General features: G+C 45.2%; 1 protein-coding gene across 4 annotated transcripts; it reads right to left on the reverse strand.

Annotated features, from left to right (window-relative positions):
* Positions 1 to 5697: 5697 nt before the first annotated feature.
* CCL16 (C-C motif chemokine ligand 16) lies at positions 5698 to 23734 on the reverse strand. Of its 4 annotated transcripts, none has more exons than XR_007720079.1 (4): positions 23528 to 23734; positions 20366 to 20486; positions 19747 to 19954; positions 5698 to 5714 (listed from the first exon to the last, which is right to left on the reverse strand). XR_007720079.1 is itself a non-coding variant. In XM_050762505.1 (3 exons), exons 1-3 carry the CDS (start codon positions 23601 to 23603, stop codon positions 19813 to 19815), a joined length of 339 nt encoding a protein of 112 aa, XP_050618462.1. In that variant the 5' UTR covers positions 23604 to 23733; the 3' UTR covers positions 18840 to 19812. The 4 variants fall into 4 exon arrangements, 1 of the variants encoding a protein (XP_050618462.1); XR_007720077.1 differs by lacking the exon at positions 5698 to 5714 and adding an exon at positions 18227 to 18568; XR_007720078.1 differs by lacking the exon at positions 5698 to 5714 and adding an exon at positions 18840 to 18919.
* Between the last annotated feature and the right edge of the window lie 575 nt (positions 23735 to 24309).

Here is a 24309-nt window from a genome sequence, read left to right on the forward strand (position 1 = left end):
AGTGAACCAAAGTATGGTAGTTTTCCAGGCAGAGGAAAACAGTGTGTGCAAAGGCCCTAAGGCAAGACATAGCTTTTTACTTTCAAGGAACTAAAATAAATTTCAGTGTGGTGATAGTATAAGTGAGTGGGGAATGGTGGGAGATAGGGCATGGTAGGGGTCTTCCACTGGCAGTGGTTTTGCTCCCCAGGAAACATTTGGCAATTTCTGGAGACATTTCTTGTTGTCTTAACTAGGGGTTGAGAGAGTGCTACTGGTAGTAGACAGAAGTCAAGGATAGTTCTTCTAAATATCCTACAGTAGACAGGACAACATCCACCTTGCCCCTGCCCTTCTTGCCCCCTGCCCCACACAAAGAATTATGTGGTCTAAAATATCTGGTCCTGGGAAAAGCAAAGGTCCTTTCGTTATAATTCATATGATAGTTTAAGAAGAGAGTTTATATTTCATTCAAGGGCAAGGGGAGCTATTTGCTGGCTTTAAGTAGCAAAAGCAAATGTTTCAGAAAGATTACTCTGTACAGAGAAATGACTAGAGTTTCTTCATTCAAATATTTATGAGCCATGCATTATGTAGGAGCTGGGGATACAGTGGTGAACATTTAATCACTGACCCATTCTAGTGGAAGAGGTAGAAAGTAAAAACAACATGGAAATTAACAATAAACAACAAGTCCGTTTTCCCATATTCAGTTTCCCAAGTGTAGATGAAATCCAGGTCTGAAAATAAAACCTCAGTGTTAATTTTTAGAGAAAAACCCTAGACAAATTTTATAAAACATCATCTATGGGGCACTTATTGTTTAGTTTGGATCTCATTTCTCCTAAATGTAAATATTTAAAAAAAATAATTGTGGGGAAAAGAAAGAGAGATTAGACTATTACTGTGTCTATATAGAAAGAAGTAGACATAAGAGACTCCATTTTGTTCTGTATTTGAGATGCTGTTAATCTGTGACCCTACCCCCAACCTTGTCCTTGCAAGAGACTTGTGCTGTGGTGACTCAAGGTTTAACGGATTTTGGGCTGTGCAGGGTGTGCTTTGTTAAACAAGTGCCTTAAGGCAGTGTGCTTGTGAAAAGTCATCACCATTCTCTTAATCTCAAGTACCCAGGGACACTACACTGCCAAAGGTCGCAGGGACCTCTGCCTAGGAAAGCTAGGTATTGTCCAAGGTTGCTCCCCATGTGATAGTCTGAAATATGACCTCATGGGAAGGGAAAGACCTGATCGTCCCCCAGCCTGACACCTGTGAAGGGTCTGTGCTGAGGAGGACTAGTATAAGAGGAAAGAAGGCCTCTTGGCAGTTGAGATAGAGAAAAGAATCTGTCTGCTGCCCGTCCCTGGGCAATGGAACATCTCGGTGTAAATCCGATTGTATGTTCTGTTTACTGAGAAAGGAGAAAACCGTGTTAGGGCTGAAGGTGGGACGCGCTAGCTCAATGCTGCTCTTCATGCACTAAAAAGGTTTATGGAGATGTTTACATATGCCTATCAAGGCACAGCACTTTTCCTTAAACTTATGTCACAGAGACCTTTATTCATATGTCTTACTGCTGACCTTCTCCCTACGATGATCCTATTATCCTGCCACTTCCCTTTTTCTAAGATGGTAAAGATAATGATCAATAAATACTGAGGGAACTCAGAGACCGGCGCCAGCGTGGGTCCTCTGTATGCTGAGCGCCGGTCCCCTGGGCCCACTTTTTCTTTCTCTATACTTTGTCTCTGTGTCTCATTTCTTTTCTCAAGTCTCTCGTTGCACCTAACGAGAAACGCCCACAGGTGTGGAGGGGCAGGCCACCCCTTCAAATAATCACCACGTCACAAATAAAATCTTGTTCTTCATTATTGTTCTTCATTTTCTGTGTATATATGTGTGTGTTTCTGGCTTACATTTCCACATTATGTTCAAAATGCTCAATATTATAGGATTACTGAAATGATGACTTCTTTGGCCAACAGCTTTAATAGTGACAGCAACAATTTGGGGAACCATGATCATTTGACACCCCCCGGAATAGCACAGAACTTGTCTCTTGGCAAGGGTGACATTTAATTTTTTTCTTACATAGGTTTCCTTGGGGGGAAAAAAAGCCTTTGCTTTTTGTATCTCTGTGACACTTCTTAAAATTAGCTGTTTTCTCGAATGAGCTCATTTCAGATATATTAGCTTCTTAATCTAAGGACTAAATCAGTGACAACTTGTTTAATGTGTTGGGAACTAATAGTTGCATAAAAACCTTTTTTGAAGAACTTTAGGTCAGCAAAATGACTGAAAGATACACCTTCATTATAACTTTCTTGCTTTGAAGCCACATTCAATCATGGATGGATTTTCCCGAATAGCACTAAACAAAAATCCTTCCTGGCACACTAGAGAGGCAGCATCGTGTAGTGGTTAAAAGTATAGACTCGGAGGCTGCCTGCCTCAGTTTAAATCTTGACTCAGTCATGTACTAGTTTATGGTCTCAAGCAAGTTATTTAACCTCAGAACCTCTGCTTCCTCATTTATAAAATGGGGATAAGAATAGTATTCACTTTATAGGGGAGAATACTGACTCTGAATCCTCGCTTTGACATTTATTAATGGTATGACTTTGAAAAAGTTAATCACTGAAGCCACCGTTTCCTCCCCTGTAAAATGAGATAATAATGTACCTCATAGGGTTAAGGTAAAAATGAAAAAATGATATAACAAATATAACGTAAGTAGCACTAAGCCACAATACACGTTAAGTGCTCTGTAGACGGAAGCCAAGTTCTCCTTGTCTTATGAATTCTGTATTCTCTGAATTCTGTTAATTTTCCTTGTCTTGTGTATTCCCACAGGGTAGTAACAGATTCAAAGCCTAGAGAAACCACTTGGATCACTGCAGCCTCCGCCTCTCAGGTTCAAACGATTCTCCTGCCTCAGCCTCCCGAGCAGCTGGGACTACAGGCGCCTGCCACCACACCTGGCTAATTTTTGTATTTTTTTGGAGATGGGGTTTTGCCATGTTGGTCAGGCTGCTCTTGAACTCCTGACCTCAGATGATCCACCCACCTTGGCCTCTCAAACTGCTGGGATTACAAGCATGAGCCACCGTGTCCAGGCAGAAATCTGATTTTTGACTAATACGAGTTGTAGAAGGAGAGAATAGAGGAAATGTGGTGAGGAAATTATCATAAATAATACAAAAGCATTACTTGGAATTAAAGAATATCCCCAGGGTTGCTAGGTACCAACAGAATAAATGAAAAAGATCCAAGAACGATGGTGATAAAAATAAGATTCTAAAAGCTTCTGGAGAGAAAACAAGGTATATATAAAAGATTGGGAATACATTAGTACCAAAGTATTTAACAGCAATACTGGAAGCTCAAGACAATGGAGCAATGCCTTCAAAGTTGAGAAAAAATAATTTTTACCCTAGAATGATATACTGTGTCAAATAAATAAGCAAGTATGAGCATAGAAAAAAGATGCTTTTAAAAACAGTAAGTCTCAAAAAACTTATGTCCTATGCATTTTTTTTGTTAGGAAGCTACTGGAGGATATGTTCCACCAAAATGAAGAATCAAATCGAGAAAGAATATGACATGCAATGAAACACAGAAGAGAACTGACAGGAACTTCTAGGAGAACAAGGTGGTAAGCCTTCAGTGTCCTAGGTCCAGACTAAGGTCAGCAAAGGGCTCTAAGACAGATGTCTTGTGAAACCCCGTCTCTACTAAAAAGACAAAAAATTAGCTGGGCTTGGTGGTGGGTGCCTATAGTTCCAGCTACTTGGGAGGCTGAGGCAGGAGAATCACTTGAACCCAGGAGGCGGAGGTTGCAGCGAGCCAAGATCACACCACTGCACTCCAGCCTGGCGACAAAGCCAGACTCTGTGAAAAAGAAGAAAGAAAGAAAGTTAGGAAGGAAGGAAGGAAGGAAGGAAGGAAGGAAGGAAGGAAGGAAGGAAGGAAAAAGAAAGAAATAAATAAAAAGAAAAAGAAAGAAGGAAGGAAAAAGAAAGAAAGAAAGACGGATGCCTCCTGGGTAAAAAAAAAAAATGTAACTAGTAATGTGGAAAATTGTATTGAGAGACATTTTACAAAGCTACATTAGGGTTATGAAATGACTTAGCAAATGGTGTGAAGAAAAATAAGCAAATTTTAAAACAAGGCATTTCATAAACCCCTAGGAAAAACAAAGTCGTTCAAGAAGGCAATGTTACCCTTGGCTCCAGGGTGAACTATATTTGCATAGTATTAACACTGAAAATACTATAATATGGTTCAGCCAAAAATCATGAAATAATTGTATTGGGATGGTGGTAGGAAGAAGGAAGGTGAAAGAGCTATAATTTCCATCATCTATAATAAGAAGCAATATTTAATATATAAATAATAAAAGTTTTAGCGGTATACAAGTAGTATTTAGAAATATCGAGGTGAAAATCAGAGAAACTTCCTTAAGAGTTGAAAGTGGCTACCTTTGGGGAGAAGATGGGTGGGGTAGAGGAAGAGAATTGCTGGTTTTGAGCATTATTTGATTTTCTATGTGCTTATGTTATTTTGAGAAAAATAGAACTTTCAAACCCAAATGTATAAAAGATATTATGGACAGTGCAGTATAGCAGGAAGAGTTTTAAGTTAGAAATGAAAATTAAAAACTGTTGATTACTCATACCCTGATGTTGGATAAAACATATCACTTCTGGCCAGGTGCGGTGGCTCAGGCCTGTAATCCCAGCCCTCTGGGAGGCCGAGGCGGGCAGATCACCTGTGGTAAGGGGTTTGAGACCACCCTGGCCAATGTGGCAAAACCCCGTCTCTACTAAAAATACAAAAATTAGTCTGGTGTGGCGCTGGGCACGTTGGCTCACGCCTGTAATCCCAGCACTTTGGTAGCCTGAGGCGGGTGGATCAAGAGGTCAGGAGATCGAGACCATCCTGGCTAACGTGGTGAAACCCTTCTCTACTAAGAAACACAAAAAAATTAGCCGGGCATGGTGGCGGGCACCTGTAGTCCCAGCTACTCAGGAGCTGGAGGCAGGAGAATGGTGTCAACCCAGGAAGCGGAGCTTGCAGTGAGCCGAGATGGAGCCACTGCACTCCAGCCTGGGCGACAGAGCGAGACTCCGTCTCAAAAAAAAAAAAAAAACACACACACACACACAAAATGGGTCTGGCATGGTAGTGCACACCTGTAGTTCCATCTACAGCTACTTGGGAAGCTGAGGAACGAGAATCACTTGAACCTGGGAAGCGGAGGTTGCAGTAAGCTAAGATTGCACCACTGCATACCAAGCTTGGGCAACAGAGCAAGACTCTGTCTCAAAAACAACCAACCAACCCACTTCTTTGGGTCTCAACTTCTTTATTTATTCACTAGAAGATTTTATTTCTAAGAGTCTTTCCAACTCTAAGGTTCTGATCCCAACATAAGAAAGTATTTTTCTAGGAATAGTAAAGAAAGAGAAACTTTCCTCCAGGCTCTCATGGTGTACCTTTATGTATTTTTGTTCACTTTGCCAAAGGTTTCTCCCTATCTTTGCTTCCTTAATGTTAAAATGGAACTGGCATGTCCCCAACATGGGAATCCTATCACACTTGTGAGGCTAGTCTTCACATATCCTTCTCCTGCTGCCTGCGCATTTCCAGAGCTCCTGGGCAGCTTCCACTGGTGAGAGATGAGTGGGCTGAAGGTGGCTGTGTGAGTGGCAGCTGTCTGTTGGCATCCACATCTGTATTAAAAAGATTTAGATGGTTGCATCAGATAATCATAAAACTTTAAAGGAAAAATGGCTAAAGTCCATTTGTTCTATGATCCACCAATACTGCTTCTAAGACTATACCTAAGAGAAATAAAAACACACATCCACCCAAAAACTTGTACACAAATGTTCATAGAAGAATGATTTATAATAGCCAAAAGTGGAAACAACCTAAATGCCCACCAACTGATAACTAGATAAAACACAGTATATCCACTCAATAACTATTACTCAGCAATAAAATGAAATAAGATACCAATACGTGCTAGAACGGGGATAACCCTTGAAAATGTTATGCTAAGTCAAAGAAGGCAGTAAAAAAAAAAGACTTTATCTTGTATGATTCTATTTATATGAAATGTCCAGAATAGGAAAATCCGTAGAGATAGAAAGTAAATTAGTGGTTATCTAGGGCTGGAAATAGAGGGTTAAGAGGAGAATGGGGATTGGCTGCTAACAGGCATGAGTTTTTTTTAGGTGGATGAAAATAGTCTAAAGTTAGATTATGGTGATTGCTGTACAGCCCTGTGAATTATACTAAAAATACTGAACTGAATACTTTAAATGGGTGAATTACATGGTATGTGAATTTTATAGCTCAATAAAACTGTTTAAGATTTTTTAAAAAATTCAATTTGTTCTTGTTATTTAGAAAATGGGCCGGGCGCGGTGGCTCAAGCCTGTAATCCCAGCACTTTGGGAGGCCGAGGCGGGTGGATCACGAGGTCAGGAGATTGAGACCATCCTGGCTAACACGGTGAAACCCCGTCTCTACTAAAAATACAAAAAGAAATTAGCCGGGCGTGGTGGCGGGCGCCTGTAGTCCCAGCTACTCCGGAGGCTGAGGCAGGAGAATGGCGTGAACCCGGGAGGCGGAGCTTGCAGTGAGCCGAGATCGCGCCACTGCACTCCAGCCTGGGCGACAGAGCGAGACTCCGTCTCAAAAAAAAAAAAAAAAAAAAAAAAAAAAAAAAAAAAAAAAAAAAAAAAAGAAAATGCATCCCTACTAGTAGAAATTATACACTATATTTACGAATAATATCATACTTCAAAAATGGATACCAGGCCGGGCGCGGTGGCTCAAGCCTGTAATCCCAGCGCTTTGGGAGGCCAAGACGGGCGGATCACAAGGTCAGGAGATCGAGACCACCCTGGCTAACACAGTGAAACCCCGTCTCTACTAAAAAAATACAAAAAACTAGCCAGGCGAGGTGGTGGGCGCCTGTGGTCCCAGCTACTTGGGGAGGCTGAGGCAGGAGAATGGCGTAAACCCGGGAGGCAGAGCTTGCAGTGAGCTGAGATCCGGCCACTGCACCCCAGCCTGGGCGACAGAGCCAGACTCCGTCTCAACAACAACAACAAAAAATGGATACCAAAGTAAATATTGGAAGTTGTTATTTGATGGCCAATAGCTATTGAAAAGAAGGAGAAATAGGAAAAAGTAGTCCTCGTTTAACCAGCAGGAGTGAATTTAGACTTCTTTCATTCAACTGGTACAGTAAATTCCTTGGTCACTGAAGAGAGTTCTGGATAACTGCAGGGGGTTGGATATGGGAGATGGCAGGGAAAAAAGCCTAAAGGAATGTGTGACATTTTGAGTTAAGGTGAAGTTCAGTGATTGTATGTCGTGTATTATGTCTGCTGTTCACTTCCTCCTCCTACTCTATTCCCCTTTATCTGGTATTTGATTTTGTAAGTAATTACTGTCTTCACCTCTGAATTAATAGTCCTCACATGGGCCAGGCGTGGTGTCTCACACCTGTAATCCTAACACCTTGGGAGGTCGAGGCTGGTGGATCATGAGGTTAGGAGATCGAGACCATCCTGGCTAACACGAGAAACCCCGTCCCTACTAAAAATACAAAATAATAATAATAATAATAATAAAAATTAGCCAGGCGTGGTGGCAGGCGCCTGTAGTCCCAGCTACTCAGAAGGCTGAGGCAGGAGAATGGCGTGAACTCGGGAGGCGGAGCTTGCAGTGAGCCGAGATTGCGCCACTGCGCTCCAGCCTGGGCAACAGAGCGAGACTCTGTTAAAAAAAAAAATAGTCCTCACATCGAAGTCAGGTTTTAAAGATCGGAAAGTAAAAGGATATATGACTTAATATAAATATATCAGAAAAACTTCAATGCCAGTGAAGCAGGGAGTTATTTAAAAACGAAACATACATTTGGGGGAGGCATGTGGGCTGTCTGAAGCTGTCTCATCCTTGTACCATGGCAGCTGAGGGCCACCAGTCTGGAGACGGTGGCAGTTTTGCAGAATCCAGTATTTCCCACAATCACTACTCCGTGGTTCACGCTGGCATTTGAACGTTGACGTTGAGCATCTATTTCTTGGAAAACCCAATCTTGGCCAACAGACACTGACTCTGTAGTGATGCTGGCACTTCAAAGAGCAAAGGCTTCAAGGAGATATCTGGAGGCCTGTGAGGTGCAAAGCGAACTGAAAGGAACAACAGAATACAGAACTGAGGTCGCACTGTTAACATTGAGAGAAATAAAGAAAAAAATTCAGTGTGGTTTAGGAGACTGAGTTATAGTATGATAGCATCCTCGGCTTATTCAGAAATAATACAACTCTGAATGTTGATTCTATACAGATAAGCAACACAGGTGAGCTAGAGCTATTTGATACTCTAGACTGCGAACACAAACATTGATAAAACAGTAACGATTAACTCTATTAGTCAGAAAGTCAGGGTGGTATTCAAAATTGTTACATGGAAGGGATGACCCCAGCACCAGCAATGAGTATGGATGCAAGCCTTGTGAAGAAGAAGGGTCCTAAAGACCTCCTGCTATGCCTCGGGATAACCTTTTAATTGTTGGATTGTGGGGAGGTACGGCAGTGAAGTTCCTGTTGGAAAGGCCAGGCTGTGGAGGACGTCCAGACGGCTTACAACGGCGGCTCTTTACCAACCAGTAAGAACATATTTCCATATTTAACAACCAATATGGCTATACCTGCATATATCAGTTGAAAATCAGTCCTGAAGAAAGCAGTATAGAGAGGCTTGTTTGTTTCTTTAAAAACACCAATGAGAATGGTAATTCCTTTAAGTTCATGGATGGTATTTAAAAAAATCTAGTAGGTATTTTATTAAGAGAAACAAAGACCTTAAAAGCTCTGATGGTTTAAAAGATCTTAACCATGTTAAGCAGTCGGGCAGAAAGCAGGCCTTCACTCAGTGCCTTTGCACCTGTACTGCTCATATTGTTTGCAAAAGAGCATCACTAATAAGCTTAGCAAGGATTAATGACATACACGGCCCTGGACCATAGACAAAGGATAAAAATCAAGCTTTGATAGCAATGAACATAGTAACTTTTTATCTCTAAACAGACAGAAATACTATGCAGGTATTCCTTCCTTGGTAACAGGGCTGGGGAGATAGTTATTTTGTAATTAGTGAAGAGTTGGGGCATTTCTGATATGCTTACTTAGTGTAAACATTTCTAGCTATACCACTTAACCATCATTTTAAACATCTGTTTTAATATAACAATTCCTGAAATGAAATCCTTAATACCAATCTATTCTCTTGGTAGCTTTAGTATTATTTATATATTTCAGCCTCTTAATCTTTAATATTTGTTTATTTATATTATTATGATTATATTTTGCAACAGAGTCTCACTCTGTTGTCCAGGCTGAAGTGCAGTGGCACGATCTTAGCTCACTACAACCCCCACCTCCCAAATTCAATCAATTCTCCTGCCTCAGCCTCCTGAGTAGCTGGGATAATAGGCACGCACCACCACACCTGGCTAATTTTATATTTTTAGTAGAGGCGGGGTTTCATCATGTTGGCTAGGCTGGTCTCGAACTCTTGACCTTTGATCCACCCGCCTTGGCTCCAAAAGTGCTGGGAGTATAGGCATGTGCCACCAGGCCTGCCCTTTTTAATATTTAAATGTTAATTCAATTCAGATTAAATTACCAAAAAAATCTGGATTAATGATGTTGAAATTAATGCAGGTGGTCTGTATTTTCTTCTCCTTTAGGCAACAATCCAAAGTTAACTTTAATTCCTTTCATTCTACTAAACCAATTTTTTCAAATCTTTTTTGGGGAATGTCAGATAGTAAATATTTTAGGCTTTATGGGCCACATGTGGTCTCTGTTGCATATTTCTCTTTGTTTCTTTGCTTTTCCTATCACAGTCCTTCAAAAATGTAAAAACCATTCTTAACTTAGTTGGCTATTTAAAAATAGACCATAAATTAGATTTGATCTATTGGTTGTAGAGTAAATGTAAGATGGTACGTGAACACTTTTTATAAAACAAGGTTCATATGGGGTCAATCACTGCTCAGATCTTATTACCATGTGAAATATTTGTCTGTATTTTGTCTATATAGTTTAAAAATTGAAAATGCATAGGAGGTAGTTAATGCTAGAGATAGGCAGAGACCCTGTAGAAACTTACAGAATTGCAGAATTTTATTGCTGGAAGAAATCTTACAGATTATCTAATTTAAACACCTTATTCATTTTATAAATAATATGACTAAAAACTCATAAATATGATTAACTAACTTACAAATCCTGGAGGTATAGCAGGCCTGCAAATGAATTCTTACGTAATTCAAAGAATTTTCACTGAGAATTCTGAAAAATAAAACAGTCATGTCTAGATCAAAATGCAAACAACAAATATTTGCTATACAGGACTAACTCCTCTATGTGGAGGAAAGCTGGGTAATGGTAATTTCTTTCTTTCTTTCTTTTTTTTTGAGACAGAGTTTCTCTCCATTGCACTCCATCACCCAGACTGGAGTGCAATGGTGCGATCTCGGCTCACTGTGGCCTCTGCCTCCCAGGTTCAAACCATTCTTGTGCCTCAGCTTCCTGGGTAGCTGCATGTGCCACCAGGCCCAGTTAATTTCTGTATTTTTAGTAGAGACACCACACCTGGGTAATTTTTTCTTTTTTCTTTTTTTTGAGATGGAGTCTTGCTCTGTCGCCAGGCTGGAGTGCAATGGCGCGATCTCCGCTCACTGCAACCTCTGCCTCCCCGGTTCAAGTGATTCTCCTGCCTCAGCCTCTCGAGTAGCTGGGATTACAGGCACACGCCACCATGCCTCGCTAATTTGTGTGTGTGTGTGTGTGTGTTTTCTTTCTTTCTTTTTTTTTTTAAGTAAAGACGGGATTTCAACATGTTGGCCAGGATGGTTTCTATCTCCTGACCTCGTGATCTGCCCGCCTCGGCCTCCCAAAGTGCTGGGATTACAGGCATGAGCCACCGCGCCTGGCCTAATTTTTGTTTTTTTAGTAGAGACGGGGTTTTACCATCTTGGCCAGACTGGTCACAAACTCCTGACCTCAGGTGATCCGCCCACCTCGGTCTTTCAAAGTGCTGGGATTTCAGGTATGAGCCACCGTGCCCAGTCCACACACTTTGTGTTAGTTTTAGCCAACCCTGTGGCATCCTCCACAGCAACTGCCATTGCCTTCAGGCCAAGGCCACAAAAAATAGGAACTCCCTGGATGCCTGTTGCTGGTTCCAGTTTTCAGTGTCCCTCTGACATCTGTCCACTTTTGTGTAGTCACCCAAGTTCTCAGTTATATTTTAAATTTTTGTCTAGAGTTGATGGCTTTGACTTGCAGAATGGTCAGTTTGTTAGGCGTGTGAGGGGCTCAGTTCCCCATGCTGGAAGCGACAAGTTTAATATGAACTTTAATCAGATCCTTATTAATTTTTTTTTTTTCCGACAGAGTCTCGCTCTGTCACCCAGGATGGAGTGCAGTGGCACGATCTTGGCTCACTGCAAACTCTGCCTCTCAGGTTCAAGCGATTCTTCCGCCTCAGCCTCCCAAGTAGCTAGGATTACAGGCACCCACCACCACGCCCAGCTAATTTTTGTATTTTTTTTTTTTTTTTGAGACGGAGTCTCGCTCTGTAGCCCAGGCTGGAGTGCAGTGGCGGGATCTCAGCTCACTGCAAGCTCCGCCTCCCGGGTTCACGCCATTCTCCGGCCTCAGCCTCCCGAGTAGCTGGGACTACAGGCGCCTGCCACCTCGCCCGGCTAGTTTTTGTATTTCTTAGTAGAGACGGGGTTTCACCGTGTTAGCCAGGATGGTCTCAATCTCCTGACCTCGTGATCCGCCCATCTCAGCCTCCCAAAGTGCTGGGATTACAGGCTTGAGCCACCGCGCCCGGCCTAATTTTTGTATTTTTAATGGAGACAGGGTTTCACTGTGTTGGTCAGGCTGGTCTCGAACTCCTGACCTCGGATGAACCACCCACCTTGGCCTCCCAAAGAAAATTGTTCTTCTTGGTGGGTCCTATCAAACCGTACAAAGGTGTTTTGTGTACTCCTCGCCATCACTCTTACTCTGCTCTATTCTTCATTACAGAATCTGATAATGTGTATGTTTGTGCGTGATCTCTCTTCCCATTTTTAGTGGGAAGGAAAGCTCCTCGAAAGCATTGTGCCCTCAGTGTGTACTGAATGCCTCAGCTCTCTTCAAAAGGGGAGAAAACAAGGAGAGTTGGGAAGGTGGAAGGTGGAAGGTGTGCGCACCAGGAGGGGCTATCTCAGCAACTGGGCTTACGTATGATCCAGCCCAATGAGCACAGAGATTAGTCATTGTGGCTTTAACCACTGGGTGGCGCTGCTCACTAATTTTCCTAAAATCAAGTCAGACGACAATTGCTTTTCAGCAACTCAGTCCAGAACTCCAGGACCTAAATCCACACTCCAGGACCCAGCTTAAACTGCCGTCTCGGTAGAGACACATCCCTGCACTGATCCCCTCACTCACAGCTAGAGGGCCCCATCACATTGACTTCCAATCCCTGCTCCCATGCCTTTGTGTGAAATTCATGATTAGACATTTAGTGAGGTCCCCCCAGGTGCAAAGGGCCCTGGATGGGAGCAGAGTAAATTAGAAGTGGCCCCTGCCCTGAGACAGGCTTTTTGAACTGGCTTAAGATAAGCAGTAGATGTAATGGCTTAACCTTCCTCCGTCCAGAGTGGTGTTGGTTATGTATCATCCTAGGAGAACTGAGAAAGCAGTCGTAAGTTGTCTCTGTTCTGTGGCTCGGATGAGAAACCTCATGCACACGGTCTGTGTGGGGACGGGGATGACTCCTTTTTTTTTTTGGAGGCAGAGTTTCACTCTTGTTGCCCAGGCTTGAGTGCAGTGGCACAATCTCGGCTCACGGCAACCACCACCTCCCGGGTTCAAGCAATTCTCCTGCCTCAGCCTCCTGAGTAGCTGGGATTAGAGGCGCATGCCACCACGCCTGGCTAATTTTGTATTTTTAGTAGAGACAGGTTTTCTCCACGTTGGTCAGGCTGGTCTGGAACTCCCGACCTCAGGTGATCTGCCCGCCTGGGTCTCCCAAAGCGTTGGAATTATAGGCGTGAACAGCCACGCCCGGCCAAGACTCCTTTTTTGATCAGAATGCAAGGGAGGAGCGAGGGGGAAGTTCTGAGTGTGCTAAGGGTGGAAGTAACTGTTTCTTGATTCAAATGATTTTTGATTCTTTTGCTCATGACATGATTCCTTTTCCATCAGCTTTTGTGTTGTTGTGGGAACTGATAAGTGTCATCTGACTCTGTCTTGCCTCTTTCAGCAAGAACTTGCAAGACAGAAGCAGCGTTTCTCTGGCAAGGGAACCCATAAGTACTAAATCTCACGCCAGGCCCAAAACTAGGCACTTTACTTACGTTAACCAGTGTAATTCTCCCAATAACTTGTAATTATTGGTGTTTCCATCTCTGTGTGTGTGTTTTTTTTTTTTCCAAGACAGAGTCTCACTCTGTTGCCCAGGCTGGAGTGCAGTGGCGTGATCTCGGCTTGCTGCAAGCTCTGCCACCTGGGTTCAAGGGATTCTCCTGCCTCAGCCTCCTGAGTAGCTGGGATTACAGGCATGCACCACCACGCCCAGCTAATTTTTGTACTTTTAGTAGAGATGGGGTTTCACCATGTTGGCCAGGATGGTCTCAAACTCCTGACCTCAGGTGATCCTCCCACCTCGGCCTCTTAAAGTGCTGGGATTACAAACGAGAGCCACCACGCTGGCCAGGAAGCAAAATAATTGATGGCACTTCTGAGGACTCCAGAAAGGAGGGCAGTCCTGCTGCTCATTGCACAGCCTCTATCCCCTTCTCCAGCCCCTATATCTTCCTCCCCTCTGGCTCTCAGGGGCAAAGCTGTTTCTCCCGGTTTGCTTGAAACAACTTCAGTCCTTCCTCTGAAGTCTCAGCCCCATGTCCTGGCGGAGTGTCTTTCCTTAACCAGGGTTACCAATTCATTTTCTTAACAAAGGTTATTTCCTCCATGATAGGAATTCCTGCTTTAGCTGCTAAGGTATTAATACAGTTTTCCATTTTATTATGATGTTTGTTCCAGAACCTGTACCAGAAGCTGGCAGTTGTCACAGCAGCGCTGTAAGGTATCAGCTCCATTTTGCCGAAGAGGAAACTGGGCTCAGAAAGGTTAAGGCTATTGCTCATAAATACCAGGCTCTGGAGAGGTTTGAGGTCCCTTTCTGCATTTGCCCATTCCTTCTTCAAAGTCTCCTTGGCGGGAATCACAGACACCCGAATGGAGGCCAGGCTCTCCAGGGAAACCACGTCATGCAAAATGAGGTCTCAGGCTTTGAACTATTGCTTCTTTAGTCAGATGACCCCAATCTTTCACATATTCACACCAGCCTCAGGCTTGTGTAGATCAGAGGTTTCTTCTTTTTAAAGTATAGCCTCCAGTTCTAGTGCCAGATCTGCTGGTGATTTGTAGCGTGACCTTCGCTAAATCGCTTTCCATCTCTGGGCTTTAATTCCCTTATCTTCACAATGACAGAAAGCTCCTTACTATCTTATGTTCTGTGGTCCTAGAGAAAAGTCAGATACTGGAACAATAAGGCCTATTGAGCACTTATCTGCTAAGCACTCTGTCACATTGCCTTTTCATCCTTTCAACACTGGGGGGTAGGTATCATAATTGGTCTATTTTACAGATGAGTAAACTAAGGCTTAGGAGGATTAGTAGTTACCCAAGACCTCACAGTGAGTGAGAGAGTTGGGACTCAAACACAGATGGTCTGTCAGAGTTTGAGTTTGGAGATAATACTTTTTTTTTTTTAAATACAAGATATGGGGTCTTGCTACATCACCCAGGCTGGAGTGCAGTGGCTATTCACAGGCACAGTCATGGCACATGACAGCCTCGAACTCCTGGGCTCAAGTGATCCTCCTGCCTCAGCCTCCTGAGTTAAGGGGACTATAGGTATGCACCCCCGCACCCTGCTTGGAGACAGTGCTTTTAAACCATTGCATCAGCTGTGTCCCCAAGTGCCAGCTCAGGCTGCTGATGACTCTCAATAGTTGCTCTTACATGTGCAAGCGCATGTATGCTCTCATGGGAAGAAAATATGTGTTCACACGACCCATCCAAGAAGGCCTAATAATATTTCAAACAGGCCTGCTGAAACCAGCCTCAGGACATCTGGTCATCTGCTTCAAGGCCTCACGGTGTCTAAGACAGCTGTGTAGAAAGAGGACACGCGAGCCATCCTCTGTGACTCCCAGTAAAATGCTCTTTGTACTACCTGGAGTTGTTCCCTCATTTTCTTCCCTTCCTGTTCCAGTTGATTCCCCCATGTACTGAGCCACCTGTATTCTACAAGGCAAACGGTCAGTCATCTAAGTTGTTTGAGAATAGGTTTATTCGCTTTAGGATGACCACGGCTGGAAAACTCTGTATATCAGAATGACCGAAGTCCTTTCTGTGTGTGTGTAAGGTCAGCCATCTATCTGCCTACCTTGAAAAGACGAGAAATATCCTTCTTGAAAGCAACTGAATGCACGTGAGAAAAGCTCTTCCAGTTCTGAACCTTCAGGAGTTTCTGGCAAGCTTTTTATTACGTGCTAGGGTGGGGATCTGATTCTGTGTATATAGATTCTCAATTAGTCAGGTTTTCAGACTGACACCTCAATCCTCCTGAATTTAAAAACAAAACAAAACACAGGACAACGACATTCTGTTCCAGCTTGCCAGAACCCCAGCCCTGAGCTTCCTGTTTTCAACCTTGTCCTGTTTTTTAGGCCTTTGAACTCTGACTCCCTGGCTTTGACCCTGGTGCTGGATAAGGACTTTGAAACTTCTTGCCTCATCTGATGCTGTTCTGACTTCTGTCAGCCTGGGCCCTGCCGCCCCCACTCCCACCCCCATGTCTGCTTTGGCCTCTGCAGGCAAAGGTCTGGGCCTGACTACATTGTATGTTAGCGATTCTGTCATCCCCACGCTGGGAGCTCCTGGAGGAAGGAGTTTGATCATATTTAGCTGTAACCCCTGATAGCAAGGAGGGTGGAGAGAAATTCCTGGATCAAGGAGCAGGGACTCACAGTCCAGGGAGGGTCCAAAGCAAGTGGCACTGGCCCCTGCGGAGGAGCAAGAGCAGCAAGCACATGGGGCTCCTCTGAGTCACTGCCCGGGTGATTGATGAGTTGCTGTCCAAGTTCAGGTGCTTTTGGCGCAAGTAACAGAAACCAAGATCTGCAAACTCTGACTAGCAAGAAAAGGGAGATACCCACACGTCCACCAGCAGATAGCTGGATAAACAAAATGTGGCAGATACCTACAATGGAATGTTAGCCTAATGACTAACAGGAATGACGTTCTGAAGCATGCCGCAACTTGGATGAACCTTGATGACACTACGCTGGTGAAATAAGTCCGTCACAAAAGGACAAATGCTACGTGATTCCACTCACATGTAATACCTAGAGCTGTCAAATTCATAGCGTCAGAAAGAATAGTGGTTACCAGAGGCTGGTGGGGGAGAGAATGGTGAGTTAGCATTTGATGGGTACAGAGTCTTAGGCTGGGACCATGAAAAAAGTCTGGAGATGGATAGTGGTGATGTTCACCTAACAAAATGAATGTACTGGATTGTACACTTAAAAATGTTTAAAATGGTAAATTGTGTGTGTGTGTGTATGTATTTTTTTTTAGGCAGACTAGCTCTGTCATCCAGCCTAGAGTGCAGTGGTGATATTATGGCCCACTGCAGTGCAGCCTCAACCTCCTGGGCTCAAGCAATCCTCCCACCTCAGGCTCCTGAATACCTGTGACCACAGGCACACACCACCATGCCCGGCTAATTAATTTTTTGTAGAGATAAAACATACATAAGCTCTCACCATACTGCCCAGGCTGATCTCAAACTCCTGGACTCAAATGATCCTCCTGCTTCAGCCTCCCAAAGTGCTGGGTTTACAGGCATGAGCCACTGTGCGTGACCCTGTTATGTGTGTATACGTACACGTGCGTGCACACACATACACACACACACGTTTTTTGAGACAGGGTCTCACTCTGTCACCCAGGCTGGAGTGCAGTGGCACGATCTCAGCTGACTCCCCAGCTCAAGCGATCCTCCTGCCTCAGCCTCCTGAGCAGCTGGGACCTTAGGCTCAGGCCACCATGCCCAGCTAATTTTTTTTTTTTTTGATATTTTTGGTAGAAACGGGGTTTCGCCGTGTTGCCCAAGCTGGTCTGGAACTCCTGGCCTCAAGTGATCCGCCCACCTCAGACTCTGGAAGTGTTGGGATTACAGGCGTTAGCCACCTTGCCCAGCCCCTGTTATGTCTATTTTAATACACATACATCCCCCATCCCCCACCAAGAACTGACCTAAACCAATAAGTTATTCCTGAGGTGCTAAATTGCCAACATGGCCCTTTAGGAATTTTTTTTTTTTTTTTTTAATTGAGATGGAGTCTCACTCTGTTGCCTAGGCTGGAGTGTAGTGGCGTGATCTCAGCTTACTGCAACCTCTGCCTCCTGGGTTCAAGCGATTCTTGTGCCTCAGCCATCTGAGTGGTTGGGATTACAGGCGTGCACCACCATGCTAAGTTTTGTATTTTTAGTAGAGACGGGCCATGTTGTCCTGGCTGGTCTCAGACTCCTGGCCTCAAGTGATCCGCCTGCCTTGGCCTCCCAAAGGGCTGGGATTGCAAGCATGAGCCACTGCGCCTGGCCTAGACATTTTTTTTAAAGGAAGGATACTGGGACATCTCATGGAACTGAAAGACCAGCTGAAGCCCCCAGCCTGGAGCTGGGGCAGAAAGTGAGGCAGTTCCAGGGACCTCGGGACAGAAGTTCGTAGACCTCTTTCCTTGGGACACTGCCAGAAACTCACTTCTGCTCTAGCAGCAACCAGACTGAGTTTCTCAGGTCCAAATTTCAAATCTCTCCAAGAGTCTGATTGGCCAGCTACATGAGATGGCCAACCTGGGTAGATGAGCTTGGGCTGAAGAGGCGGCTTTTTTTTTTTTTTTTTTCCGAGATGGCCTCTCCCTCTGTCACCCAGGCTGGAGTGCAGTGGCTCCATCTGGGCTGACTGCAAGCTCCGCCTCCCGGGTTCATCCCGGGTTCACGCCATTCTCCTGCCTCAGCCTCCGGAGTAGCTGGGACTACAGGCGCCCGCCACCACGCCCGACTAATTTTTTTGTATTTTTAGTACAGACTGGGTTTCAACGTGTTAGCCAGGATGGTCTCGATCTCCTGACCTCGTAATCCGCCCGCCTCAGCCTCCCAAAGTGTTGGGATTACAGGCCTGAGCCACTGCGCCCGGCCAAGGGAGGCCGCTCGGGTTTTAACAACATGGCCACTTGGGGGCAGCTATGAGTCAGTTTACCAGAATCCAAGTCGTTGGCCCGTTTTCAGCTTGATACTTCACTGTATTTATTTGTTTTGCTTAACCATCCGGTCTTAATTACCTGGCTTTTGTTTTGTCTTCACAACAGCATTTTGGAAGAATGTTGAATGCAAAGGAGCTGAGTCAGCTGTCTGCTGTTGAGCTGGAGACAGAGGGGGAGATTGATTATAAATGGCCCCCAACCTTGACAAAAGTCTCAAGAAATGTGGAGAAGCCCCTGAAAAAAACTGAGATTAAGCTTCTTTCACCCTAGCAGAAAAAAAGCAGGAAGTTAGGAATCAAGCTGCCAAATAAGGAAGTTGTATTTATTGCATGCTTGGGTTTTGGACTAAGAGTTTACCCCTAGGCGAGTCTCATACCCTTTCTTTCCCTGTCCTGCAAAGCTTAACATGGGAGGTAGAGATTTGTGTCTCTTCTTCTTCTTCTCTCTCACTCTTTTTTTTTTTTTTTTTTTTTTCTTTCCCAGTCAGGCACTCTCTGTACCCATGCCACCCTGAGGAAGACAAAATATGAGAGGGTCTAGCAAAGCCTCTGCAAAAATGATTAATGTGAATATTCCCATCCTGACTTCCTATGAAAAGTTGTATTATAAAATAAAAGAATAATTGAAGAAAATACAGATCCATAAACATCCATAAAGATGGGCAGGAAAAATGAAGAGTTCTATGGGGCTCTTAATAGGTCAAGACCCAGAGGGCAGAGATCATCTGGCAGGCTGGAAACTGGCTAGGTATCTAGAATGGCTTGTGTACTGGGGTGAAGTGCGAAATTGAAGCAGAGCAGGAGAAGGATGTGAAAGATATTTTTCTATGTATTAAGAGTGCACCGGCCGAATGTGGTGGCTCACGCCTGTAATCCCAGCATTTTTGGGAGGCTGAGGCAGGTGGATTGCTTGGGCACAGGTGTTTGAGACCAGCCTGGGCAACATGGTAGAATCCCGTCTCTACCAAAAATACAAAAATTAGCCAGGTGTGATGGTGCCAGCCTGTAGTCCCAGTTACTTGGGAGGCTGGGGTGGGAGGATCACTTGAGCTTGGGAGGTGGAGGTTACAGTGAGTCAAGATCAAGTGAGCCAAGATCACACCACTGCACTGCAGCCTAGGTGACAGAGTAAGACCCTATCTCAAAAAAAAAAAAAAAAAAAAAAAAAAAGTAAAAATAAAAGAGTGTATCTCTGCCCACATCCCTTAACTTTGGTATTTCCTCCTGAGATTGAGAAAATATTCGAAATACTCCTTTATTTTGATCATTGTTCTGTTTCTCTCAATGTGACTGGATAGTTTCAGCCTAATAAGGCTTCTCCTGTTTTTGTAGGTTTACCTCTCTCTTCCGTAAACAAGGGCTTCCACTAAAGCCTGGTCATCACTGGGAGTTGAGGAGCTGGGCTTAATCATTCTTTGCTGTAATAATTTTAACCGTGGCCAAGTTCCTGGAGGGCAGCAAAGGTAGGTTGGGATTCTTGATGTACTCTTGGACCCAGTCGTCACTGGGGTTGGTGCAGACTTCTCGGTTCCTTTTGGTGATGAAGCTGCAGAGGCAGAATTAGACCGTCATGGGCTGCAGACTCAGGCAGGGGTCCAGTGCACAACCCCACCTCTGGTTCACATGGAGCTCACCTTAGGTTCTTTAAAGCTTCCCTGGGCCTCTCCTGGCTGGGTTCCCTCAGACAGCCTCTCTCTCTGGCCTCAGAACCTTACCATCCCTTCTCTCAGTCCCTTCTCTGCTCAGCCTAGACCCTCAAGTTTGGGTTTCCTAATGGACCACATAGCTAAAAGTGGCAAAATTAGGAATTAATCCCAGGCCCGTGAGAGCCAAAGGCCAAACCCATAGCCACTACTCCACTGCTTCTAGCATAGAGACCTGTTGGTCCCGTGTATCTCATTCCTGCCCCTGGGATCCCTGTCCCCCTCCACAGAAATATCTACAAGGATGTGCTTACATGATTGCTGGCAGGTTACAGTTGAGGGCCTTTCTGTATCCCACCACCAGTCTCCTTGGCAACACTTTCTCATAAAACTTCAGGCAGCAGGTGGATGGGGTGTTCACCCACTCAGGAACTTCTGAAGGAATCACATTGCAAGCTGAGCCAGGGAAGCAGAGGGGAGACCACCACTGCCCACCTCTGTCTCCTACCATTTGTGTTTCACTGCTCTGATAGCAAAGCCGTCTGTTAGAGGAGACCAATGCTAGCTTGACAGGTAATGGAGAAAGGGTAAACGATGAATCCCTCTGGGGGACATACATTTAGAACCCTCAGCCTCTGAGCTGAGTGTCAACTACAAATGACTTGGTTATTCACACTTGCCAAGGAACGGGGAGGAAGCTGGCTCACTCTTTTGTTTATTGGTGACTTGATCTGGCAAACATGGGTTGAGCTAGTATGCCGGGCTCTGTGGAGGTAAAAACATGAGGAGGATACAGTCACTACCCTTAAGTAACTTACAGAGTAGTCAGGGTTGAAAGGGAAATTGAAAAGTTAAACAAACACTACCATAGAATGTGGTCCAGGATAGAACAGACTTTGGTATAAGGTGCTATGGGAACACAATGAGGGGCCCCTAACCCATCCTCGGTGGTTGAGGACGAAGTCTCAAAGCAAGTGAGGCCTGCATTGATTCGTAAAGGATGAGCAGGATTTAGACACACAGCTGGGTGTTGTGGCTCAGGCCTGTAATCCCAGCACTTTGGGAGGCCGAGGCGAGCGAATCATCTGAGGTCAGAAGTTTGAGACCAGCCTGGCCAACATAGTGAAACCCTGTCTCTACTAACAAAAATTAGCCGGGCATGGTGGCGCATGCCTGTAATCCCAGCTACTCAGGAGGCTGAGGCAGGAGAATCACTTAAACCCGGGAGTCAGAGGTTGTAGTGAGCCAAGATCGCGCCACTGCACTTCAGCCTGGACGAGGGAGTGACTCTATCTCAAAAGGAAAAGAAAGAAATGCAGGAAAGCTTGAAGGTAGGGGAAGCTCAGTGTGTCTTGGGAGTGCTGGACAGTTTGGGTGGCTGACATGTAAGGTAGGAAGGAATGAATGGGCAGAGATGAAACTGGAGAGAGAGGAGGGTCTGTTCACACACCTGCTGAACTACTGAGTAATTTGGACTCTATCTTAGGGCACTGGAGAGGCGGAGGTTACGGGGAAGGGTGAGAGAGTAGAGCCGTTAGAGACAGAAGTTAGAGCTGGAGGAAAAAGTACATGATTTAGGCTTTGGTGTCAGACAGCTTGGGCTGGAATTTTGACTTGACTGGAATTTTGACTTGAATCATGGGCAAATTTCCTAATCTCCCTAGGTTTCAGTTTCCTCATTCATTAAGTGGGGGTAAATGATACTTGTACCCTAGGATCGTGGTTAGAATTCGGTGAGAAAATGATTGGAAAGCCCTTAACTCAGAGTCTGGCACACAGAAAGTCTCAATCAGTGCTTATTATAGTTAAGAGCCAACGGTAGTAATGACCGCTCTTCTTGCCTTGGAAATGGCTCTTTCCTCCCGCCTCTTTGATGCATGCAGGCTACTGGACTTGATTGGTTATTGTTGCTGTGTTTTCTTTGAGCTGTCCTGACTACGCATCAATTGGGGATACTACACAAGAGGTCAGTCCAGAGATCTCTCCCAGCCCCCAAACCTTCAGAGTGCAAATCTTTTTGTAGCTTGACCCCTTTGCCTCTAGAGAGTGGCAAAGCTTGGGACATCTTGAGAGCACCATCTTGCTGATCCATGTTTTGGGTGGGCCATTCTGTCTTTCTTGAAGCCTGAACCCACTGCACTGGCCTGATTGACTCTCCCAAAGAGCATTGTCTCCCCCTCCCACACAGTCCCTCCGTAAGTGATGCTCATATCACTGGTTCTCAAAGCAAAGTTTACGAAGACCAGGGTCATCCTGAGAGTATGTGGGCAGATTACATGGTGCACCTGACCCTTGCTCCTTTGTGTTTATACAGGCAGAGTCAGGCCAGACTACATGCCAGGGTGACCTTAAGAGAGAAAAGAGACCAGGCGTGGTGGCTCACGCCTGTAATCCTAGCACTTTGGGAGGCCGAGGCGGGGGGATCATGAGGTCAGGAGTTTAAGACCAGCCTGACCAACATGGTGAAACCCCGTCTCTGCTGAAAATACAGAAGTTAGCTGGGTGTAGTGGCGTGTGCCTGTAATCCCAGCTACTCAGGAGGCCGAGGCAGGAGAATCACTTGAACCCGGGAGGCGGAGATTGTGGTGAACCAAGATCACGCCACTGCACTCCAGCCTGGGCAACAAGAGCGAAACTCCATCACAAACAACACAAAACAAAACAAAATAAAACAAGCAAAAAACAAAAACAAAACAAAACAAAAAAACAAGAGAGAAAAGAATGGCTGGGGCAGCCTAGGGCGGGTGGTGCACAGCTTTGTCCCCCCCACGCCCGTCACCAGGTCCTCATAAGCGATGACAGAGGGAGGAGATACGGAAGGACAAAACAAACCCCATCCTCCATAGGCCGCAATTCTCCTTCTCCCCACACCTCAAAAACCTTTCAACCCCTTCCTCTTTTCTGCAGATGTTATTTAGTCATAGACTGGGGGATGGAGAAGGGGACCATAGATTCCCGAACAGCCATTCCTCTGGGACTCATTTTGGTTGTCTGATAGTCCCAGCAACCTGTGCCAGCCACTTTGAGGAAGTGGTGTCTCGGTTCAGACTCCCAATTCCTGGGCTTAGACCGATTGTTTGAACCTTCCTTCCTCTCGTAACTCGTTCTTCCAGGGCACCTACCGCTTTTCTTTCTCATCTGCGTGCTTCCCCCTCCCTTTCATTGCATGCAATTCTTGTTGCATTTTCTGCAGCTTTCTTGGCCTCTCCTGAGTGATCATTCCTGCTCACCACGCTTGCGACTCCTGAGGAAATGGTGACCCAGTTTCCTGGAACTACTTACCCCAGAGAGATCTGGACCAACCCCAGCTCTACTTACAAAGGGGAGAATTGGAGGTCAGGAGCTAGGCATGAAGGTGGGGAGAGCCCACAGGGGCTTATGAGGCCAGAGACCCAACAGCGCCCTTGGCACCACCTCCCTGCCAGCTGCTCCATCCCCTTTTCTCGTTCCTGCCCTACAGAGACAAGTGGACTCACTTGGCTGGCTGCAAGAAGCAGAAGTAATGATAAGGATGAGGATGAGGAGAGACAGGGCAGCCTCGGAGACCTTCATCCTTTCAGCGGGGCTGTACAGCTTCGGGGAGAGCCGAGTGAAGACGTTGTCTGCTGCTGGTGGTCCGCTTGCCAACTACTCAGCTCTCTGGACCTTGACCCCATCAGAGCGGGTAGAGGAGGAGAAACAACAGGCCTCAGTGTTTGCTGAAACAGAGGGCAGCGGAGGATGGGACTTGGTGCAGAGCTGAATTCAGTAGAATTTGAATTCACATGAAGGAATGTGTGTCAGCTACCTTACATGCCCTATCTGATATAATCCTTAAAATAGTGAAGTAGCGATGGATGATGACTTCCCTGGGACTACTGAGGCTTAGAGGCTAAATAAATTGTCCAAGTCCACCTGGGTGGACAGGCAGGATGAAAAACCAGATCTATTTGATTTCACCATGTTACCTGCCGCCATCTGTATGTTGGGGAAGGGGCAGGCAGGGTTGAACCACCCCAGCTTCCCCCAGGTGATCAGTCTTGGGGAGAATGAGCACAAAGCAGGATTACAGAGCCCAGACTGAGGCAAGGGTAGGGCTTAGTTGCCTCTGAGAAGGATATGCCCCCTCCCAGTCCAAGGCCACATGATTGACCTCACACTTTTTCATGTCACAGCTTATGCTAATACTCCAAAAAAAAAACCAGTGTGCCTGATCCTTGGGTCCCCATTTGTTGCTGGACCATTTGACTTATTTGTCAGTGTTTTTATTTATCTCTTT

Source organism: Macaca thibetana, chromosome 16 (assembly GCF_024542745.1).
Source record: "Macaca thibetana thibetana isolate TM-01 chromosome 16, ASM2454274v1, whole genome shotgun sequence".
Classification (NCBI taxonomy): Eukaryota; Metazoa; Chordata; class Mammalia; order Primates; family Cercopithecidae; genus Macaca; species Macaca thibetana.

What these genes read in the sequence shown, in the direction of transcription:
- CCL16 (XM_050762505.1), bottom strand. Translation starts at nt 23,603, where the DNA reads ATGAAGGTCTCCGAGGCTGCCCTGTCTCTCCTCATCCTCATCCTTATC. An exon ending in TGCTTCTTGCAGCCAGCCAA is followed by an intron (nt 20,487 to 23,527) that starts GTGAGTCCACTT and finishes TGATTCCTTCAG; the next exon opens with AAGTTCCTGAGTGGGTGAAC. An exon ending in TGTAACCTGCCAGCAATCAT is followed by an intron (nt 19,955 to 20,365) that starts GTAAGCACATCC and finishes CTGCCTCTGCAG; the next exon opens with CTTCATCACCAAAAGGAACC.